This window comes from Aethalodelphis obliquidens, unplaced genomic scaffold (genome assembly GCF_003676395.1).
Source record: "Aethalodelphis obliquidens isolate GAN/ISIS:26980383/991018 unplaced genomic scaffold, ASM367639v1 scaffold14, whole genome shotgun sequence".
Classification (NCBI taxonomy): Eukaryota; Metazoa; Chordata; class Mammalia; order Artiodactyla; family Delphinidae; genus Aethalodelphis; species Aethalodelphis obliquidens.
Genome location: NW_020837958.1, coordinates 4,657,527 through 4,677,501, shown reverse-complemented (window position 1 = coordinate 4,677,501; position 19,975 = coordinate 4,657,527). Strand labels below are relative to the sequence as shown.

The 19,975-nt window shown below is 50.8% G+C and overlaps 1 protein-coding gene across 1 annotated transcript in view; it reads right to left on the bottom strand.

Moving 5' to 3' along the window:
- Positions 1 to 375: 375 nt before the first annotated feature.
- Positions 376 to 19,975, bottom strand: part of SYT13 (synaptotagmin 13) — a 38,772-nt gene continuing 19,172 nt past the window's right edge. Inside the window, exons 2-6 of the mRNA XM_027115661.1 lie at positions 11,587 to 11,812; positions 8,831 to 8,965; positions 7,061 to 7,362; positions 2,711 to 2,840; positions 376 to 680 (exon numbers count right to left, since the gene is read on the bottom strand). Of these exons, the coding sequence (XP_026971462.1) occupies positions 376 to 680; positions 2,711 to 2,840; positions 7,061 to 7,362; positions 8,831 to 8,965; positions 11,587 to 11,812 (1,098 nt within the window). The remainder of the gene's footprint in view (positions 681 to 2,710; positions 2,841 to 7,060; positions 7,363 to 8,830; positions 8,966 to 11,586; positions 11,813 to 19,975) is intronic.

The following is a 19,975-nucleotide window of genomic DNA, read 5'->3' as shown; positions in this document are numbered from 1 at the left end:
GTCATCCTTTTTGACACACTTATTTTTAAAAAGCCACATTCCTTGCAACCATGATTCCCCAGATTAAGCATTCCCTGCATCTGGCCTGACCCCCGGTGCAAAACCTGCACACAGACCGTATACGATAAGCGTCTCTTCAATCACACAGGTAAGCAAAACGCATTCCTCCTGACCCAAATGTCCCGTCTCCGCCCTGCCCGGCCTTGCTTGTTTTTAAGAAACAGGAGTGTGATGGGAGAGGAAGAGGGTCCTGGTCTTCACACACACATCTGTCTTCTGGTGTCAGAATGCGAAGGGGGCACAAGAGGAGGTCGTGGAGGACAGTGGGGCTGGGAGCGGGCTGTGCCCGAGGAGGGTGGCGGCCGGGGTGGCTGGCTACGGGCGCAGCTGGTGCCACATGGCGATCTGCCGGCGCGGGTTCTTCAGCATCTCCTCCCAGTGGCTGCGCTCGGAGCCCGAGGCGTGCAGGCCCAGGCTGCAGCGCCCAAGCGGGCAGCTCTGCCCCTCGGCGCCCTGGCCCAGCACGTCCAGCTCCACACTGGAGGCCCGCAGCAGGTCATCCGGCAGCTCAAACATGATCATCTCGTTCCACACGGGGTTGATCTTGTGCTTGGCGCGTTTCGTCTGCTTCTTCTTCAGCTTCCGAGCCTGGTGCTTCAAGGTCACCTTGACAGAGACATCTGGGGAGAGACAGGGGGACAGAGACAGAGAGAAGGGCCGAGAGTGAGCTTCTGGGGCGTGGGACGATATTCCCTCTTGGGGATGGAGAGACAGGCTCTCTGGCTCAAGATCTGCACTGAGGCACCCTCTCTACCACCCCTCCCCCACCTCATGGGCCATGTATTCACTCAACAGCTATTAAATGCCCACCGTACAGCAGACACTGATCTAGACATGGGGATACGGCAGAAGCTCCTGCCTCAAGTGTGGAGAACAGACTGTAGCACAATATATATGGCTGGTCATCAGGCGGCCCATGACTGGGTCACGCTAAGGTACAGCCAGGAAGGTGGCCTAACCTCATGAGCCCTTCTGAGAGCCTTCACGTCCCACATCAAACCAGGCCCAGGACGATGGCTCAGACGTCCTGCAGCTTCATTTTTTTTTTTTTTTTTTTTGCGGTACGCGGGCCTCTCACTGTTGTGGCCTCTCCCGTTGCGGAGCACAGGCTCCGGATGCGCAGGCTCAGCGGCCACGGCTCACGGGTCCAGCCGCTCCGCGGCCTGTGGGATCTTCCCGGACCGGGGCACGAACCCGCGTCCCCTGCATCGGCAGGCGGACTCTCAACCACTGTGCCACCAGGAAAGCCCCTGCAGCTTGATTTTAAACTCAGCCCAGAAACGCTAAACCATCCGTATGTCTTCATCCCCTCGGTTCTCCGTCCAGGCGTTTTTGTCTGTTCCTAGGATAGCAGGTCTCCTGCTGGTTGGTTGAGTTCTTCTCATCTGTTCTTCTGCAAGTTGTACTTGAGGATCCCGACCTCATGCGGAGGGTGAGGGCAGCCTGCCTTGACCCCCCGTAGAGCTCTCCACCCCAGGAGACTGGCCAACAGGCCACTAGACAAGCTTTCTCGTAACATCCCGAGGCTCAGGACTCAGACTGTGTTTTCATTAGTCAGGGTTTCCGAAGCCAATGTGAGAATAATTGTTACTCTGTATTTATTGCTATAATTATCACCCCCAGGTGGTTAGTTTGTTATTTCAGCAGAGATATTTGAGAGATAAAGTGTTGAGCTGTAATTGTCCTGACAGGAGCTATAAAAATTTAAAAAAAAAAAAACGGAGGAGGAGGCGAAGTATTGTCTGGAAGGGATGAGGAAATTGCAATGAATTCTGACCTTTGGCGCAGGAATCTGTCAGCCAGACCAACTCTTCTGATTTCATTCGCCAAAAATCTCTTGCTCAAAGGTTCTGAATGCAGAGGCAATTCTTTATTTGTTTGCTGCTATAAATATCTATTTATTTATATCCTGCTCTGAGCACTTGGCTCCGGATCCAGGTATCATAGGGCTGACCAATGTTGCTTTTCTGCTCTGACAAGAGAGGCTGTTTGGTCCTTAAGACTTGGGGCCTGTGCTGGGGTGTCCAGAAGGAGAAGCCAAGGCTTCCAGAGTGCTGAAGAGATGTTTATTCGGGTATATGCACAGACGCCCCCTTAGCCTGTGCACCCACACGCCGTCTGCTGTCACCCACACTCAGCTGGTGTGGGGATGGCAGGCTGGCAAAGGCTGGGAAGAGAGGGGAGCCTAGGGTGGGTGTGGGGAGTAGAGTGGTGGCTACCTGAAACTGGAGAGGGAGAACCCTGGCTTCCGGACACCGGCCTGGAAGGTGGGTCCAGCCAGGGCTGGCCTAAGTTTTCCCTACAGCCCAGACACTCCACTCCCTGGCTGCAGTCTGATTCTTGGCTTCCTATGACCCATGGGTAAGGCTGATTCTTCTCGTGATGGATCCGCAACACAGGGAGCCCCAGGTAGCTCATTCCTGGGCCCCAGTGGGTGGGATTGGCGCAGGAGTGAATGCATGTGACTTTAGAGAAATGAGTGTGTCCTTCCAAATTGGTTTGTATGTCTGGGGTGGAGGACACAGCTGAGGCTGACTCCACAAACGCACTCATGTTCCACATCCCTGCTCACCTGTGCCCACTGCCTCCCAGGTGCCACCCCCCCTCGCGGTGGGAGGGGGCCCTAGCTCCCCTCTCACACCTCACTCACCCTTCCCCAGGAGCTCCTTGGACTGATTAGCATGGAGGTTCTTGGCCTTAATCAGCACCAGTAGGAGGCGGTTGGCAGCCGGGAGGTAGCTGATGGAGAGAAGGACCTCTCCCGTCCCTGCAGACGGCTCCTGAAACAGAAGAGGGGATGCAGGAGGTGAGTCTCATTTAGGGATGCCTTCTGACTCCCTCACCATCGCTGAGGCTGGGATCACACTAGCCTTGTATCCAACGGGCATCCTGGAAAGAATTTACCCATCAGCATTACTTTCTCCACCCTCGCAGAAGGGAGGAAGGTACAGAGTTCTGTGTAGCATGTGTTTCAATACAAGTTTTTTTCATTTGCCACAAAACGTGATTTTCCAAATAGTTTATATTCAAATCCAACATATAAAACAGATCAAAGAGATGCCATTCAGGACGTGGCAGGGCCAGAGGGCCTGGACCCCCTCTCACCTCCATCACCCCCGCCCCCGGCTCCTGGGGCGTCTGTATAGAGCCCTAGGGTTCTAGGGAACAGAGTTTGAGAACCACTGCATTGACTGATCAGGTCCCTGGGGCAACGGGCTGCTGTAAGACATTACTCTGCTTGAAAAAATAATCCCTTCCAGGCCCTGCAGGGCTGAGAGAGTCAATAATGCGATGTACTAATGCTGAACAGGGCCTGGCTTGGTCAACAGCATGGCCAACCGTGTCAACAAAAGGCCGGGCCTGTGAGGGGTGGTACCACACCAGAGACACTGGCAGTAACTGATTTGCGGGAGGTGCTGATGCCTCCGGCAAGCGTCCAGCATGTCCAGCCCCCACCGGCAGCTTTACAGAGTGTCTCCACTGAAATTCCTACAAGAGTTTGCTTGGAATTTCAACAAATCCATTGAGGGAGGAAAACGAGTGAAAGAGACACCACAGGAGGCAGGTCACAGCCCAAGGGTAGTGCTAAGAGTATAGACTCTAGAATTGTTTGTCTGGTCTCAGTTCCAATCTTACCATTTACTAGCTGTGTGACCTTAGGCAAGTTATTTCTCTTTCCAAAACTTCCATTTCCTCATCTGTAAAATGGGAACAATAATATTTCCACCCAATGGGGTTGTGAAAATTAAATGAGTAATTATTTAACGGCTTAGAACAGTGCCTGGCACACACGACAGCATCTGTCCCCTTGCTTTGACGATTACCATTAGTTATCAAGAAAGGACAATGACTACTTCTTGAGTTGATTAAGTGGGAACATTGTTTCTGGGTGAATGGGAGCCAGTCTGTGCTTAGGGAGTGAAGCTGGATGGAGTAGCTGGCCAGCCCTCTGCCGGGGTCACACCTTTCATCCGGGAAACATATCTTCAATAGGACCGGAATGATTCAACTAGCTCTAAGTGGCTAGTTATGTGATGGAATGATTCTGGGAGATGCCAGGAATTTGGTAATGGCATTAAGGGTAGCAGCTAACATGACACACTCTGTGCTGGGTGCAATTACAGTATCTATCCCCCAAGCCTTCATCTCCGCAAAGCCATCCCCAGCACCTAGCACACAGCTGACGCACAATACATATTTGTGAGAAGGAAAGGTGAGACGTTCCATTTAATCTTGACAACAAGAGTAAGAGGGATACTGACCTCGTTCCCATTTTAAGCAAAAGACCCTGATGCTCAGAGAGGGCCCTTCACTGCCTGAGGTCATGTAGCCAGTAAGTAGCAAAACTGAGCCTTGAACGGGGGTCTGGTTTAATAGCAAAGCCCCAGTCCTAAACCCGTGGTCCTCCAGCATCCTCGGTGGACAGACCTCTCATTTCACAGTAAAGGAACTGAGTTCAGGCATGTGTACTGAGGGGTGGCAGCTGAGCTGGGATGGGCACCAGCCTCCTGATTCAAGATCACTTATTGGAGGTCCACAGTTGTTGGCCTGGGCTGTGGCCACAGGGTGACCAAATGAGAGCAGCCTGGGCCCATCAGCCCGTGAAGGGCTCATCACCTCTGTGTAGGGAGCCGCGAGCCCCAGATGAGCCCAGCTGGCTGTGCCGCAGCTGGAGAATTTGAACAGCATCTGCCCCCTCGGCTCTGCTGTTTAAAGTACCTGCTGACAAAAATAACCCGCTTTCTTTCTCCATCTTTTCTCTGTTTTTTCCCGCACGCACCACCCCTGCGTCTTTCTCTTGGGTTCTCAATGAATCATTCCAGCCGCCCTTGGAGTGGGTCACTCCGTGGTCCCTGGTGACGCACATGCCACTTTTGGCTGAGTGTCTTCCGGTGAGAACTGGGGCACCACTGGCACCTCCTTTAACCCATTCTGACCAAGAGAAGAAAACCACGTGGGCTCCAGCAACTGATGGCTCCGCCCACTTTGTTCAAATCGGCCCGCACCCTCCAGCTAGTGGGGGCAAGGGGCTCCCTAGCCTGGCCTTGGGGCTCTCATACACCGAGAGCCCCATCTCAGACTTCTGACTCCACGCCGCTCTCTGAGATTGTTCACATTTGCGGCAAGCAGGCCAGCGGTCCAAGTGGATGTGCGAGTATATTTGCGGAACAGTGACGGCTACGATGAGTGTAACGATCATTAGGATGGATGAGCCGTGAGGGCAGGTCTTTTGTCTTCATCACTGCTGTGTCCCCAGCTCCCAGCACTGGACCTGGCACATGGTGGGAACCGGGCAAAGTATTTGTGGAATGAATGAATCTCTTTTGTTCTTCTAGGGGAAAGGATGGAAACAGGTTAGGTGCCTGGGATTTCTGCCCAGATAGGCTGCATTTCTACGATTGGGAAGCAGCACCAGACTCTCCGAAGCCCTGGGGTGGAGCCCCTCCATCTCCTGAGGAAGCTGGTCTACCAGCTGAACAAACCAAAGTGTCGGGTTCCTCTTCCCCGGGGGGTCCAGGCTGTGCTTCCACACAAGTCCCAAATCACACACTAATTAGAGAGTGTGCTCGGGAACAGCCAGGGTCCAGCTGACAGTGGCTGTCAGTGTTTATCAATTTGCTGAGGCTGGGAAAGAGAGGAAGATAAGGTGAAGAAGATATCCTAGCAAGAAGTGGAGCAGGTGGGGCGTGAAAGCGTACTCTCCCCTCCCTCGGGGCTCATCAGGAAAGGCGCCGCTGACTGCTGTCTCGGGCATTGTCGGGCCCTTACATCCCACAGCGGCCGGAGGACGACCCGGGATTTCCAACCAGACTGACCTGGCCTCAAGGCCGAGCCTGCCAGGTCCCAGGTGGGCGACCCCACGCGGGTCACTGAGCTACTCTAAGCCTCAGTTCTCTTGCCTGTAAATGCCATAGTCCTGGTGTCACTTCCGCCTGGTTGATTAGGGACAGAACTTTGGCAAAGTTCGAAGCATAGCAACGGATAGATGGCAAAAGCTCAAAAATTAGTGTCTTTGTTAGTATTTTTATTACTCCAGCGTGGGAGTCAGCAAACTTTTGCTGACCAGATAGTAACTATTGTAGGCCTTGTAGGCTATACAGTCTCAGATAAGGCACTGACCAGCTGGTTGAGAGACTGGTCATCCAGAAGGTTCCCTCTAGGCACCATCATGGCAGAGCCTTGGATGAGGCCTGGACCTGGGGGCCTCGATAGCCACACACTGTCCTGCAGCCCTGACCTTCCTCGACCCCCCCCCCCCACTGTCCTGGCCTGTGGGGAATGATGGTTTGCTCTCCAAGGAACCTCTCTCTGAACAGCAAGGCATCTCAGCAGACGCTTGTTTCCCACTCATGGCTTCTGCAGCAGCAGAGGGGTGGGGAGAACCGTCCCAGGCTACAACCAACACCCCCTAGCCCTGGTCGGTCCTTCAAAGCCCAGCACAAGCACCACTGCACACCAGGCTTTTTAGAACTCCCCGTCTGAGCGCTTCAGTTAGGCCCCTCTTAGATGCCTTATGTCAGATGTCATCATCATCATAGCCATCATCACCGTCATCATCATCTGTTCCAACTTCTCCCTCAGGCCTGTACTTTCTACGAGTAGAGGGGCTCTGCCCGGCGCTCCTCTGCACTGCACTGCCTGGCTCACACTAGGTGCGTGGGGAGTAAGAGTGGTTGTAAATGGGGATAATATTGTTAGCACCAGAGCCAATTCACTCACAATGCGATGTTTTCCATGATGGCGAGGCCAGGGGTGGGTGTGTGCGTGGCCAGCTAGAAGCAAAACTAGATACCAGGAATCCCCCGTCCTGAGCTATCAGTCTGCTCCGGCCCCCCACCCTGTTCAAGACTCCACCTTACTTTGATAACCCGCCTCCCTCTCCAGACCCCCGCCCCTAGCCTGGGAAGTTCTCCGAAGTTTGTTCCACGAGCACTGGCCCAGTCCTGCATCCCATGTGCCACTAACAGGTTTTACCTTTCCCGGGGAGAGGCAACCCTACCTTAACTGAAGTCTTCAGCTCGCCCCACTGGGCAGACCCCAGAGGCACCGACACCCCATCCAGGCCCAGGCGCAGCTCCCCGGCTACACTGTGGCGAGAGAAGCGGTCGCAGGTCCTCAGGGTCAGTGTCAGGGTCGCTGTGGGGAGCTCCCCCTCTGCCAGGGGGAGCACGAGGCCTTCCTCCCACGTGGTGTGCAGCTGCCGCTTCTTCAGGGCCGTCTGGGCCTCCACGGAGCCCATCGTGTTGGCCACGCTGCCCTGGATATAGCAGTCACAGCCTCCGTCATGGTCACTGGTCACAGCTGCAGCCGGGGAGAAAGCAGCCAGATGTAGGGCTTATGAGGACCAGGGGAAGGGAGAAGTAGGGCCCTGCTGTGAGCTGCAGAATCCGGCTTAGTCGTCATGACCTCGGGCGTCTGAAAGATCCCGCAGGGGCTGATGACACTGGCTTCGTGGAATCGCCTTTCAGTAAGACATTTAGAAATGGGAGATCTTCCTCATGACTCTGAGATTTCCCCAAGGCGCCAGGGCCCACAAACTGCGGATGATTTTCATTCATCTTGCTGCTGATTCCATAATTCGTTTGCTCTCTACACTAAATACTTACCACACAACTACCTGTGATATAAATCGCTTGGCCGCTACCTCATGACTGCTGTCTTGCATTCTGAACTTTGGGGTTTTTAAGGCTTCCCCTTGTGGAAATTTGCACCTGTGGAGCTTTTAGGACTGGTTCCTCAGTGATAATTTGAGAAGTGGTAGCCGGCGTTACCCAGGCAGAGAAGATGAAGGACTGAGGCCATGTGTCCTAATAGAAAGAGCCCTGCACTGAGCTTCAGGGGAACTGGGCTTAGTCCTGGCCCTGGCACCAGTTAGCTGGAGTGACCTTAGACAAGTCACCTGACGTTGCTAGACTTCAGTTTCCGAACTGTAAAATGGGACTACTGTGAAGTCCAAATATAAGAAAGTATATGAAACACTAAAAAAAATCATAAAAGAAGTAAAAACGAAAAACACACCCTCAAAAAAATAAAATTAAGTACAAAATTCCAATTTATTGGTTCCCCAGCTTCTAGCTTCCAGGAGCCCCAGAATAGTGCATTTTTAGCCCCGTTTCCTTTGCAAAGTCTTGGCTTTGTTTGCTGATGGTAAAGTGAATTGTCAGGGTAGGGAGACCAGGGACATCCTGACCCTGTAGGAAAGACTACCTAGTTCTAGGACTACAAAAGCTTTGCTGACTATTCAGAATACCCTCTGTGTCTAGCACAGGCCCTGTCCAATGTCAAAGGCATCTATGGCAGAGACGACTAGCTGTTCACCAAAACCCATTCCCTTCTTTTAACTGGGCACCTGCTAGGCCACATTTCCCAGCGTCCTTTGCAGTCAGTGGTCATGTGACCAAGTTCCAGCCAATGGGAAGTGAGCAGGTGTGATGCATACCTTATGTAGGATACAGCTTTTAAGGAACAGTTGTGCGCTCTCCCTGTTCTCCCCATCCTTCCACCTGCTAGATACAGATGACAAGGAGGCCTCAGTGGAAGGAGCCCAGTCCCTGAATCACTATTTGGAGGAAAGATGTCCACCAACCAGGAATCTCCACTTTGGACTGGTATATGAGAGACAGGAAAAACCCCTGTGTGTCTGAGCATCACACACGTCAGGGTCTTGTTTGTTACAGAGTGCTAATCTGGTACCCAGTGCTACCTCCAGCCACAGATGCTCTGGGGAGACAAGCACACCGAAGGCCGTGAAAGTCAGCTAAGAACATACCTTCCAGGTGAGTCACAAATAGTTCCGCCTTTTGCCTGTCGTAGTCCAGACAGTAGTGAAGTTTGGGAGCTTGGTTCCATCTGGCAGCCTTCTCTGGGTTCCAAGTCTCCATGACACAGACATCCTCCACCACACCTGTTAAGAAGGTAAAGCCATTACTCCCACCCACGCTGGGGTCCTGTTTTCCAGATCATGCCTTTTCCATCTCTGCCACAAATCCAAACCCAAAGCTTCCTAACCAGGTGCAAAATCATGGTGGCTGCACCAGGGGACCATCTGTGGTCCCGGGCATTACCATTCAAGGGACCATCACAGCCCAGTGGGCAAGACATGGGCTTTGGCGTCAGACATGAGCTGTTACATAATAGTTATGTGACCCTGGACAAGTTACTTGACTTCTTTGAACCTCAGTTTCCTCATCTTTACAATGGGAATGATAGCGGTTCCCTCTTCCTGGAGTTCCTGTGAGCATTAAATGAAATAAAGTGAGAAAAGTACTTAGCCCAGGGCCTGGCCCCTGGTGAGCTTTCAGCAGGGGAAACTGTCACAGACTGTGTGGTCCTGATCATCCTGTTTCAAGCAAATCATTCCCCAGCCCATCTCCAGCTCCATCTCTCTCACAGAGTCCAATCCCTGCTCCCCAGGAGTTCATGGCTGGAAATAAATGTCAGAGAATTAGTCAGGCAGGAGTAGATACTGGAGGGCAAGGCTGGAGATAGTGGATTTGACTTTAGAGCATGCTCAGTAAATACTTGCTGAATGAATGAATTTAATTCAGAAGTTCTGAAAACTACAAATATTGCTCACTCTGCCCCTCACTTGGACAGGAGCCAAACATCTGGAAGATTCTCATTAGTCAGGCATAATGAGAATGAAAGGATCCAGCAGCTGAGGAGACTCCACTTGTAGCAAACTGGAATTTAATTTTTTTTTTTTTTGATTTTCAGGACTAATTTGAAGGGCAGAAATATAAAAGAGTATTTAATTTCCAAAATGGTTCATTATTGGGTTCCTGCAAGTAGTGAAGACTCTCCCTGGTGTGTCTAAGCAAGGAATGGGTTGACCAGGATGTGAGCGCAACGTGTAAAGCCAAACAAACACCCACCCAGGCCCCGGGTGGCTTCCAAGGGCAGCACATGGACAGTGTCAGAGGGGGCTTGCCTGGCACCCAGAGCTCTCGGGTCTCAGACTGCTTCAGCCTTCAAAATCAAAACCAAACCGAGACCAAACCAAACCCAGCACCCCTGGGAAATGCAGAAGCAGTTTCAGCTTCAAAAACCAGGACCCCGTATATGTATAGCTGATTCACTGTGCTGTACAGCAGGAAGTAACACAACATTGTAAATCAACTATACTTCAATTAAAAAAAAAAAAAGAATCGGGACCTGAGCTCTAAAAGGGGCTGATGAAAATCATTGATGGTGGGAGTAGACTGAGTTGCGCACATCATGGGGACAGTGTCTAATCTGGTGTCCTCTCCCTCTGCACACTCTGGCCTCTGGTCAGTATTTGCTGAACCAAACAGCTCTTAGATTTCAGTGGAATCAGAACTTGGTTGTTGCCTTCTGTGGTGGGGAAAGGAATGAGGAACCAGAAAGAGAAAACAAATGGATGTGTTGTGAATTCTTCAAAGTTTCAGACTCTGAAGTACCCTGCTGCTGTCCTTGGTGGAGAGTGGCCAAGCCTGGCTTCATCCCAGCCTTGAGAAGTCTGGGGCTCCCAAGGAGCCCTCCTGTGATTCTGCTTCTGATTCTGATTACCACTCCCAAGGGTCCTCATGCAAATTGTTCCCCACCCTCCAAGCTTAAGCTCTCAAGGCCTCAATGGGTTTATTTTAATTTAAAATGTGAGCTGGCAAACCTGGAGGCTAAAAGCCAACCAGGATTCGCTCCTGCCACCAACACTATCTGTATTTGTTCTTGAAGAAATGCCAGCATAATCACTGTGGTTCTGGGCTGGGTTGGTGGGGGGGCACCTGTTCACTGGCCAGCGTGGTGCTGGCCCCAGGCCAGAAGATGCCTTAGCCAGTTACGCTGCTCCTGTTTGCACCATCTCCCTCTCCAACCACACAAACCATGTAGCGATCCATTCTCCTGGCTGGATTTCTTGTCTCCTTATGAAAGTCTGCATGCTCCCTTGGGTTAGGCGCTGTCTCTGCTTTCATATCTGCCCCAGTGTCCAGCATAGTGCTGTACACAGAAAGGTGTGACATTCTTGATGTTGATGGTGATGAGAAGGAGAATAGAAACAATACTAATGATGATGTTTTGATTACATCCTTGGGCCAGGCTCTGAGTTAAACACTTTCTATGCATTATTATGTTTATACTTTACAACAACCCTACTGGGCAGGTGATAGTATGATCCCATTTTATATACGAGGAAATTGAGGCCCCCAAAAGATTAGCAACGTGACCAGGGTCACACAATGGGTATATAAAAGGGGAGAGATTAAACCCATGACTCTGAAGCCCGTAGTTTGACCGCAGCTCTTTATCCCCTCTCTATAGTGGTGCCCATGTCTAGAAAGGGACTCTCCATTTCCCAGTGGAAAGTTGGAGGCCTTGGGGAGACGCAATGTGGGAACATGCAGGGAATCAAGGGCTAAAGGGCTGTAACTCCAAGGTGCTGTGCCCACTGCTTGCCCAGTGTCCAATGCCACGGACACTGGGGCTGGCCATGCCCACCATCTACAGAGATGCTTTCACCCCTCGCTGAGTACTGCCCATGGAAGAGTGAGGGGCAGAGACCCCTACCATTCTGAGGAAGGACGAACAGCTCCTCTGTGACCTGCCTCTTGAGGCGGCTGTCATTCGGGACCTGAGGGCTGGCAGGTGCAGCGGGCTCCGCTGTGGTCCTCAGCATGTAGTCAGCGTAGTTGATGACCTCGGGGGCCGTCACAGCCGGCCTGGGGCCGTAGATATCTGGGAACTTGAGGAGGGCTCGGGGCTGAACGGGCTCTGTGGACTTTTTGACGTTGAACTGCACACACAAATCACTCTGGTTAGTCCACGAGAGGATCTCCTGCCTGTTCCCACCCCCAGAAATAACAGTAGACGACCTGAGCTTTCAGGGGAGGCAGAGGGAGGGCTGTGGCTCCTTTCTGCTCTGAGGACCATGACTTGGGAAGGCAAAATATCACCTCCAAGCGCAGCAGAACCCCCAACATCATGAATCACGCCAGGGCCTGCTGAGATGTCAGCCCTGTCCGTCCACCCCCCTTCATCCATTCCCCATGCACCCTACAGCTGTGCCCCAGGCCTATCACGGTGGCCTTCCCTCCACTGCTCTCATCTGTGCCACCTGCCTCTTTGTTTTCCCTCCTCCTAGTTTTTTCTCTCTTATTCCTCCTCCCCCTCCGCTTCTGCACCCAATGCCTCAGAAATGTCTGTGGCCCCACAGACATTTGCAAGACATCCAAACTCCTTGCAGTGACCGATAAGTGCTTGCCCAGCCTGGCCCTGCTCATCTTTCTGACATTGCCCCCAAACCCCTTTCCAGCCACTGAGCAACCTGCTTCTCAAACAGGCTGAACTCTTTCTGGGTTTGGCTTCTGGCCCCCAACTCCTCCCCGCAAACCACTCACCCCCACCTCCACCAGCTCTAAATTAAGTCCCTCCTCCAAGCCTGTCCCTCCTTATCACCACATCCAGCTTTGCTTTACAGCATCTCTCTCACCCTGTATTGTTTTCACCATAGCCTGACCTGTTTGTGGTCAGTCTCTCCCACTAGTATGTGAGCTCCACAAGCACAGGGATTATGTCTTGTCTTGTTCCTGCAGTGTCAGCTCACGGGGAGCACACAATACATACTTGTGGCTAGGGCTGCCATGTTCAGTTGTGTGCTCTGTGCACTGCACAAAGATGTCTGGATGCGGAGCAAGTTGGGGCTGAAATGCAATTTGTGCACCCCTTGCCCAGCTATGCCCTGGGGTAGGGCTGAGTCCACCTGGAGGAAAGTCCATCTTTCCTTTACACAAAGACCCACCTGCTTGTCAAGTCTTAAGTGAGCAAGGCTGCCTCATACAGGAGTGGAATCTCCTATCTTTGCCTCCACTGGGGACTGAGATTTCTCCTACTTGAGGGATTCAAAGTTATTTAACAGGCAGCAATACCGAGGACCCGTCCAGTCCCCAGGAAATTGAGGGTGGACGACCAGATCTAGAGCTTGAGTTGCTGGCGCACTGGGTGGGCAGCCCACAAAACGGCTCTCAACTTGAGGCAGGTAACAGCCCACAGCAGAACCCCCAAGGAGCTGCCTGCCCTCCATGCTGTCCTGCTGTCCTGCCCCTCCGGCTCTGCCGCTGTTGGAGGGGCTGGCCAGGCGTCAAGGCTGCTCTACCCAGTGGCAGGAGTGACTGAGAGGCTGGGAGGAGTGTGCAGTCCTGGAGGGGGGCGGTGGTTACACTGTTTCAAAGTTCAGGTTTAGTGTGTTTGCGCTCTGTACATTTCACTGCCCCAGGACAACTCCTGGACATTCTTCCCTGGTTGAGACTCTGTCCCCAACCGTTCCTGAAGGAGGCTGGAACTTGATGACAGGAGCATTCCTAACTATTCTCATTGACTGGACAATGGACGGAGAGTCCATGAGAAGGTGCGGAAGGGGTGAGAAGCACGAGCCAGCCTCTCCTGAGCACCCACTTCCTGCGGGCACCCTGAGGGCTGCAGCCCCTGCATTGCCTCATGTATCCTTCAGAACTCCCTAAGGGGCTTAGAGAGGATAAAACCCTTCATTCCCCGCTTGGAAACACTGCCCAGTAGGCTATAATGCAGCCCAAGCTAGGACACCTCTATCCTGATCTCTGCTGAGCGCATCTGGCACGCATGAGCTCAAAAAGCACTTCCGACTTCAATGGACCAAGGTTGCCCTAGACCAGACAGTGCGGGCAGTGACAAGCTCAAGCCTAGACCAGCCTGGCCCCAAAGCCCACTGCCCCAGTGGCCCCCAACCTTTCTTCTGCCTTCAAGCCTTTGCCAGGCAGCACCCACCCTTCAGAGACGCTTGTCATTATTACACATTTCGACTAGGCACCCTGGGAGGAGCTGTATGATTTGTAAAGTCAGGCTCCCCTTTGCACCTCCACCACATTGAGAGTGTCACTGGGCATCCAGGGGCCTGGCTTCTAGTACTGACCCAACCGTCTGAGCTTGAGTAACTTTTGGCAGATCATTTCACCTCTGAGTTATCACTCAAAAGGCAACGTGATTTCAAGGCTTGTTTCACTCCCACAAGCCAAGCTACAAAGAGGTGGGAGACTGTTCTTTATTTGCCGGTACAGGTGAGTTGGGGAGACAATCACAAACAGGAGAGTAAATAAGAGTATATTTGGGGCTTCCCCGGTGGCGCAGTGGTTGAGAGTCCGCCTGCCGATGCAGGGGATGCGGGTTCGTGCCCCGGTCTGGGAAGATCCCACGTGCCGCGGAGCGGCTGGGCCCGTGAGCCACGGCCGGTGAGCCTGTGTGTCTGGAGCCTGTGCTCCGCAACGGCAGAGGCCACAACAGTGAGAGGCCCGCATACCGAAAAAAAAAAAAAAAAAAAAAAAGAGTATATTTGACAGTTTGGGACTGCCGTACAGAAGCAGGTGGCAGACAGCCCGTGTAAATAACAGGTGGGAGAGAGCAGAGGACACCTGCAGGGGGCAGGCAGAGGAGTCCTGGAGGTCAGGGAGGAGCCAGGGTGTGAGCTAGACCTTGAAGGACAGGGGGTCTGGAAGGCAGAGGGAGGGCTGGGGAGGAAGGCTGGACCCCGGGAGGAGACACACAGAGCAATGGCCGATGTCCCCATGTCTTTTCGTCCTCCACAAAGTGTTGCCTGCCTCTAACATTTCATCTGAGTTATGCGAATTATACTATTTCACAATAAAGAAACGGAGAATGGAGGAAGTTCAAGGTCATACCACTGATGCGCAGTCTATAACCAAGCCTCCAGACAGTTCTCACTTCCAATTTGTGTCGTTTCCACTGCCTTGCAGCTGTTTTTCAAAAAAATAAGTCCTTATTTGTTTTGGATGCTGGATTCTAAGTGGCAACTGCAGCATCACGGGGTTCGGGCTGCTAAGACTCCCTCCTGTGCTGCAGCTTCCCACAGCTTCCCGCAGGCCACTGGACCACATCCTCTTCTCAGAGTCACCCTGTTCTGTCACTTCTGCGGCCAGAACTGAGGCTCTTGAGCTGGTCTAGGGAACACTTTTACATTTACACTCGGTTTCATCTCAGTTCAATTATTTTAGAAAAGGGCTATGTTGATTAATTCCCAGTTAGATCAAATTTGGCTGACTTTGCATTTTTAATGGGGAAATAATCACTGGGCTCAGTTTTGAGTGAGGTCCAGTCTGTGTCATCTCAAGTCTCTGCAGAGCCTGAGTTCGAATTCCTCCCTACACAGTGGGTCTCACTTTGTGTGCCCCTGAGAACCTCAGGAGCCTGTAACGGGCTAGGCTTTTCTTGGGTGTCCGTCAGTATCCATTCCCTGCTCCCTCTACCTTCCCTGCAGGTCACCAGGCTTTCTGGGTCCCACCCCAGCTCCGGGGCAAGGGTGGGGAGGGGGGTTCTCTTTGGTCTGATTCCAATCGTTCTTGGCATCATCTTGGGAACTGTTTCTGCCTTGGGGAAGCCACCCCAGACAGAATGAAAGGACTTGCTCTGCACGGCACCAGAAGAGATTCTCTCCCCTGCTGAATACGAGGTATGTGGCCCTGCCTCGTGACAGCAAGGTGAGCCGGTCTTAGAACAGAGCCGACAAGGTGGACCACAGAGTAGAGAGACAGAAGGAAGCTATGTCTTTGATGACAGTGTCATTAAACCACCGACTCAACTGAGCCTGAAAGCTGTCCTACCTTTGTACTTCTGGTTACATGAATAAGGTTGTTCTTATTGTTGAAGCCCGTTTGGATTGGGGTCTTTGTGAATTGCAGCCCAAAGCATCCTGAACTGATGCAATGCATTTTTTATTGAGCATCACAGGAGATCATGACCTTGGTGTAGAGAACTCTACCTAGGCTCAAACATCTCCCTGAGACCCTCTGCATCCAGCCAAACACATCCTCTTTTACTGTTTATCCTCGTCCTGCCTTGGTAAGATCCTGTACGGCAATGGCTGCCTTTAGTGGAGAATGATTTATAGCCCTTGACCAGGCGAGAAGCAGAGTCTGCTGACCACTACATGAACCTCTCCAAGTAGTGAAAGCAGCAGCTGATTACCTATCTCGTTGCCTTGTACAATCTTATTTGTTACGTTTCAAAACCCTGGTTCCACCACATCTTTCAAATGCATCTATGTTTCCACTTAAATAGCTTAAACTTCAAAGCCAGAGAAGCAGAAAAGAGGTTTGGGACTTGAGGGAGGGAGCCTGGGAAGGGATTATGGTTGGAGCGGATGAATGCCTGGGAGGAACGAGGTGCTCAGCAGGGCAAAGCCCATGGGAGGACCTGAGTTCAAGCCTTACACCGCCAGTGTAGGAGCGGTAAGATTTCAAAGTGGGATTCTCTTTCTAAATGCCCTTTGAACGCAGAAAAGAAGGTCTGGAAATAGAGCTGCAGGATGAATCAGGGAAGGTTTCCAGTGGAGGCGAGTGTTCAACGATTAGGGAATGCCCAGCTGTGCTTGGCATTGCAGGTACAGAGATGCGAGAGACACCCTCATTGGAGCAGCAGCCCCTTCTGATTCGTATCGTTGGCTTCTCCCTCCTCACCTGTCTCCGGGGCCATGAGCCACTTCCTTCTCCCCACGTGGCCAGCTCTGCGTGGACACCGACCAGCTTCGCATAGGCACAGTCCCAAAGGGTCTTATGTCACACCCGTGCCACACTCCTCTTGCACCTGCCCTGGACTTCTTTGTGGCTGCTGAGGTGTGAGACACCCAGGGGCACTCTGGGTCCACTCAAGGGCAACCCGGATGTGTCAAGAGTTAAAACTCCGTGGGGGGAATTCGACCACTGTGGGCTCCTCCCTCTTCCTTGCTATTCCTCCCAAACAGTTCAGTGACATTTCAGAAGATGACACCTCGAGATCCAGCAGTCGCCCTGGACACCAGCTGGTGGCCGGCTCAGTAACGCTCCCTGTGTGCGCCCCGCCCCCCCCTCCTCCCTCCTGCATCCCTGGATGTCACTTGCTGATGAAGAAAAGCCCGGAGGCCTCTGGCAGGCTCAGCTTTCCTGTCATCCAGGCTAAGACAGATGGCATGGGTGGGAAGGGACAAACCTTCATTTAATGAACAAGTATTTATTGATGCCCTACGACAGGCCAGGTCCTACGCTAAGTGTTAGGAACATCGAAGTGAACGAGACAGATGCTGTCCTTTTTTTATGGGGCTTATGTTGATAAAAAGGAAATTAATTATGTAGTTAATGATCTGTAAACAAATGTTTAACCTTACTAGAGATGTTAGGTGACCCCTTTCGTGACATGATTAATTTTTTCACCTAAAGGCTGTTTATTAATTCGGGTTTTCACTCTGGGGCATCCACATTAAAGCATCACAGCAACCAGAAGTTACGGGTGGGGGAAACAGTCCCAACTGGAAATGGAAACGGATGGCTTTGCCCTTTATACTTGAACTTTAAAGAAAGAGATGGCAGAGTAAGAGAGAGTTGAATATAGAGTTTTCAGACGAGGCCAAACATGGGCCATTGTGGCTGGGGTCTGAGGCTCAGCACAGCAAAGTCCCCCTCAGAGGGGAGCTGGGTCAGAGGACAGGGACCTGACAGCCTCTGTCACTCTGGGCTCTGATACTGGTAATTATGCATACTAACATGTGTACAAGAGTTTGAAATACAGCCTTGTGGTCAGAGTTCATGCTCTAAAACAAGACAGCTTGGTTGGAGTCCAGGCTCTGCCAGCTACTCGCTGTGTGATCTTGGGTCTGATTAATTAACCTCTCTGTGCCCCCGGTTTCTTCATCTATAAAAGGGAGTGTTAATAATAGTACCTATCTCCTGAGGTTGGATTGAGGAGTAGAAAAGACAACTGGGTGTAAGCTCTTAGCACAGAGGCTGGCATGGCAAGCCCTTGGCCAATGTTGGAAATACTTATTTGACCCTGGGGTCTATGTAAAGTTTTTGATTTATGCATTGGGACCAGTATCTATATTCTTTTTCATATTGTTTAGCACAAAAGAATATATATATTCTTTTTCATATTTTTCCCATTATGGTTTATTATAGGATATTGAATATAGTTCCCTGTGCTATACAGTAGAAACGTGTTGTTTATCTATTTTATATATAGTAGTTTGTATCTGCTAATTCCCAACTCCTAATTTATCTCTCCCCCAACTCCCTTTCCCCTTTGGTAACCATAAATTTGTTTTCTATGTCTGTGAGTCTGTTTCTGTTTTGTAAAAAGTTCATTTGTATCATATTTTAGATTCCACATATACGTGATATCATATGGTACTTGTCTTTCTCTGTCTGACTTCACTTAGTATGATAATCTCTAGGTCCATCCATGTTGCTGCAAATGGCATTACTTCATTCTTTTTTATGGCTGAGTAGTATCCCATTGTATAAATGCACCACATCTTCTTTATCCATTCATCTGTTGATGGACATTTAGGTTGCTTCCATGTCTTAGCCATTGTAAATAACAACCGGTAGTTTCTTAAAAGTTAAACATATATCTACCCTATGACCCAACAATTCCACTCCTAGGTATTTTTCCAAAGAAGATGAAAATATATGTTGACAGAAAGACTTATACGTGAATACTGACAGTAACTTTAGTCGTACTAGCCCAAAACAGAAAGCAGCCCAAGTGCCCATCAACAGGAGAACGGGTAGGTACATCGTGGCGTATTCTTACAATGGTATAGACTCCTTAACAGTAAAGGAAGGAATTGTGAATATACTCAACAACAGGGTAAGTTGCAAAAACATGGTCAAAAAAAGAAGACATAATACATAAGCATCTATACTGTGTGATTCCATTTATATCAGAGTTTCTCAACTCAGGGGACATTTGTGATGTCTGGAGACATTCTTGGTTGTCACAGCTAGAGGTGGAGGCTGCTATCGGGTAGAGGCCAGAATGCTGCTAGCCATCATCCTACAATGCACAGGACCGCCCCCCCACAACAAAGAATCATCTCACCCCAATGTAAATAGCGCCAGGATTGAGAAACACTGATGGAGATGAAGTTCTAGGACAGGTGAAACTAATGAATGGTGATAGACATCAGAACCGTGGTTCCGATTGCTACTGGGGAGAACTGAGTGGTAAGAGGCATGGTAGAAGTGTGGGTTAGAGCCTAGAGGACAGATTTGTCAAAATTGATCAAACTAGTGACTTGGGATGTGTGCATTTCACTATATGACAACAGTACCTCAATAAAATTTAGATAGACACACACACACACACACACACATGCCTCTTGCCCACCTGCTGAATTAGGCTTTCTGGGGTGGGCATAAGATTCTGAATGTTGAGTGAGTGTCCCAAGTGATTCCTACATATGGCCAGCCCAGAACCTGTCTGTGGACCTGTAGTTAGGATCCACTGGTCTCTGGGTCAGTGTTTCTCAAACTTTCCTTCCAAAGCAGCACCAGAGGCAGACAAAGGTAACACGTACTCCAGAGAATGGGAAGTCTTCTGGTGTAATTGGGATTCTTTCTTGAAATCTCCAGTTCTATCTTAAAGTTCATGTGACTTTTTGTATTTGACTCCATGTTATTGTTTTAGTATTAAAATGTTTTAAATTACCATCAGGACAGAAAAGTTTCGCTTATTTATTTTGTGACTTGGGATATTTCACAGGACACTGGCTAGTACCACATTCCCTCTGCTCCCCAACACACACACATACACACACACACATATACATACACACACACACACACACACACACACATGCGTGCTCTAGTGGAGAAGCAGGACTCTTTCTTCCTATGTTGGACAACATGCAATAAATCAAGCTAGAAGTTAACTGAGAAAAACAGTCATTTTTCTTCCAGGGAAGGACCAACTCCTAGAGTCTGTGTGAACAACCATCTGTCCAAATTTTCATTCCAACTGTATAGATAACTCCTGTAAAGAGAATTTGAAGTGCAGCTATAGAAGCTCTTAACAACCCAAAGCCTTGATCCTCTCTGCCCATTCCCTCTGTGGAGCATCCTTGCACACACCTACAACTGATTGAACCTTCTTGGCTAGC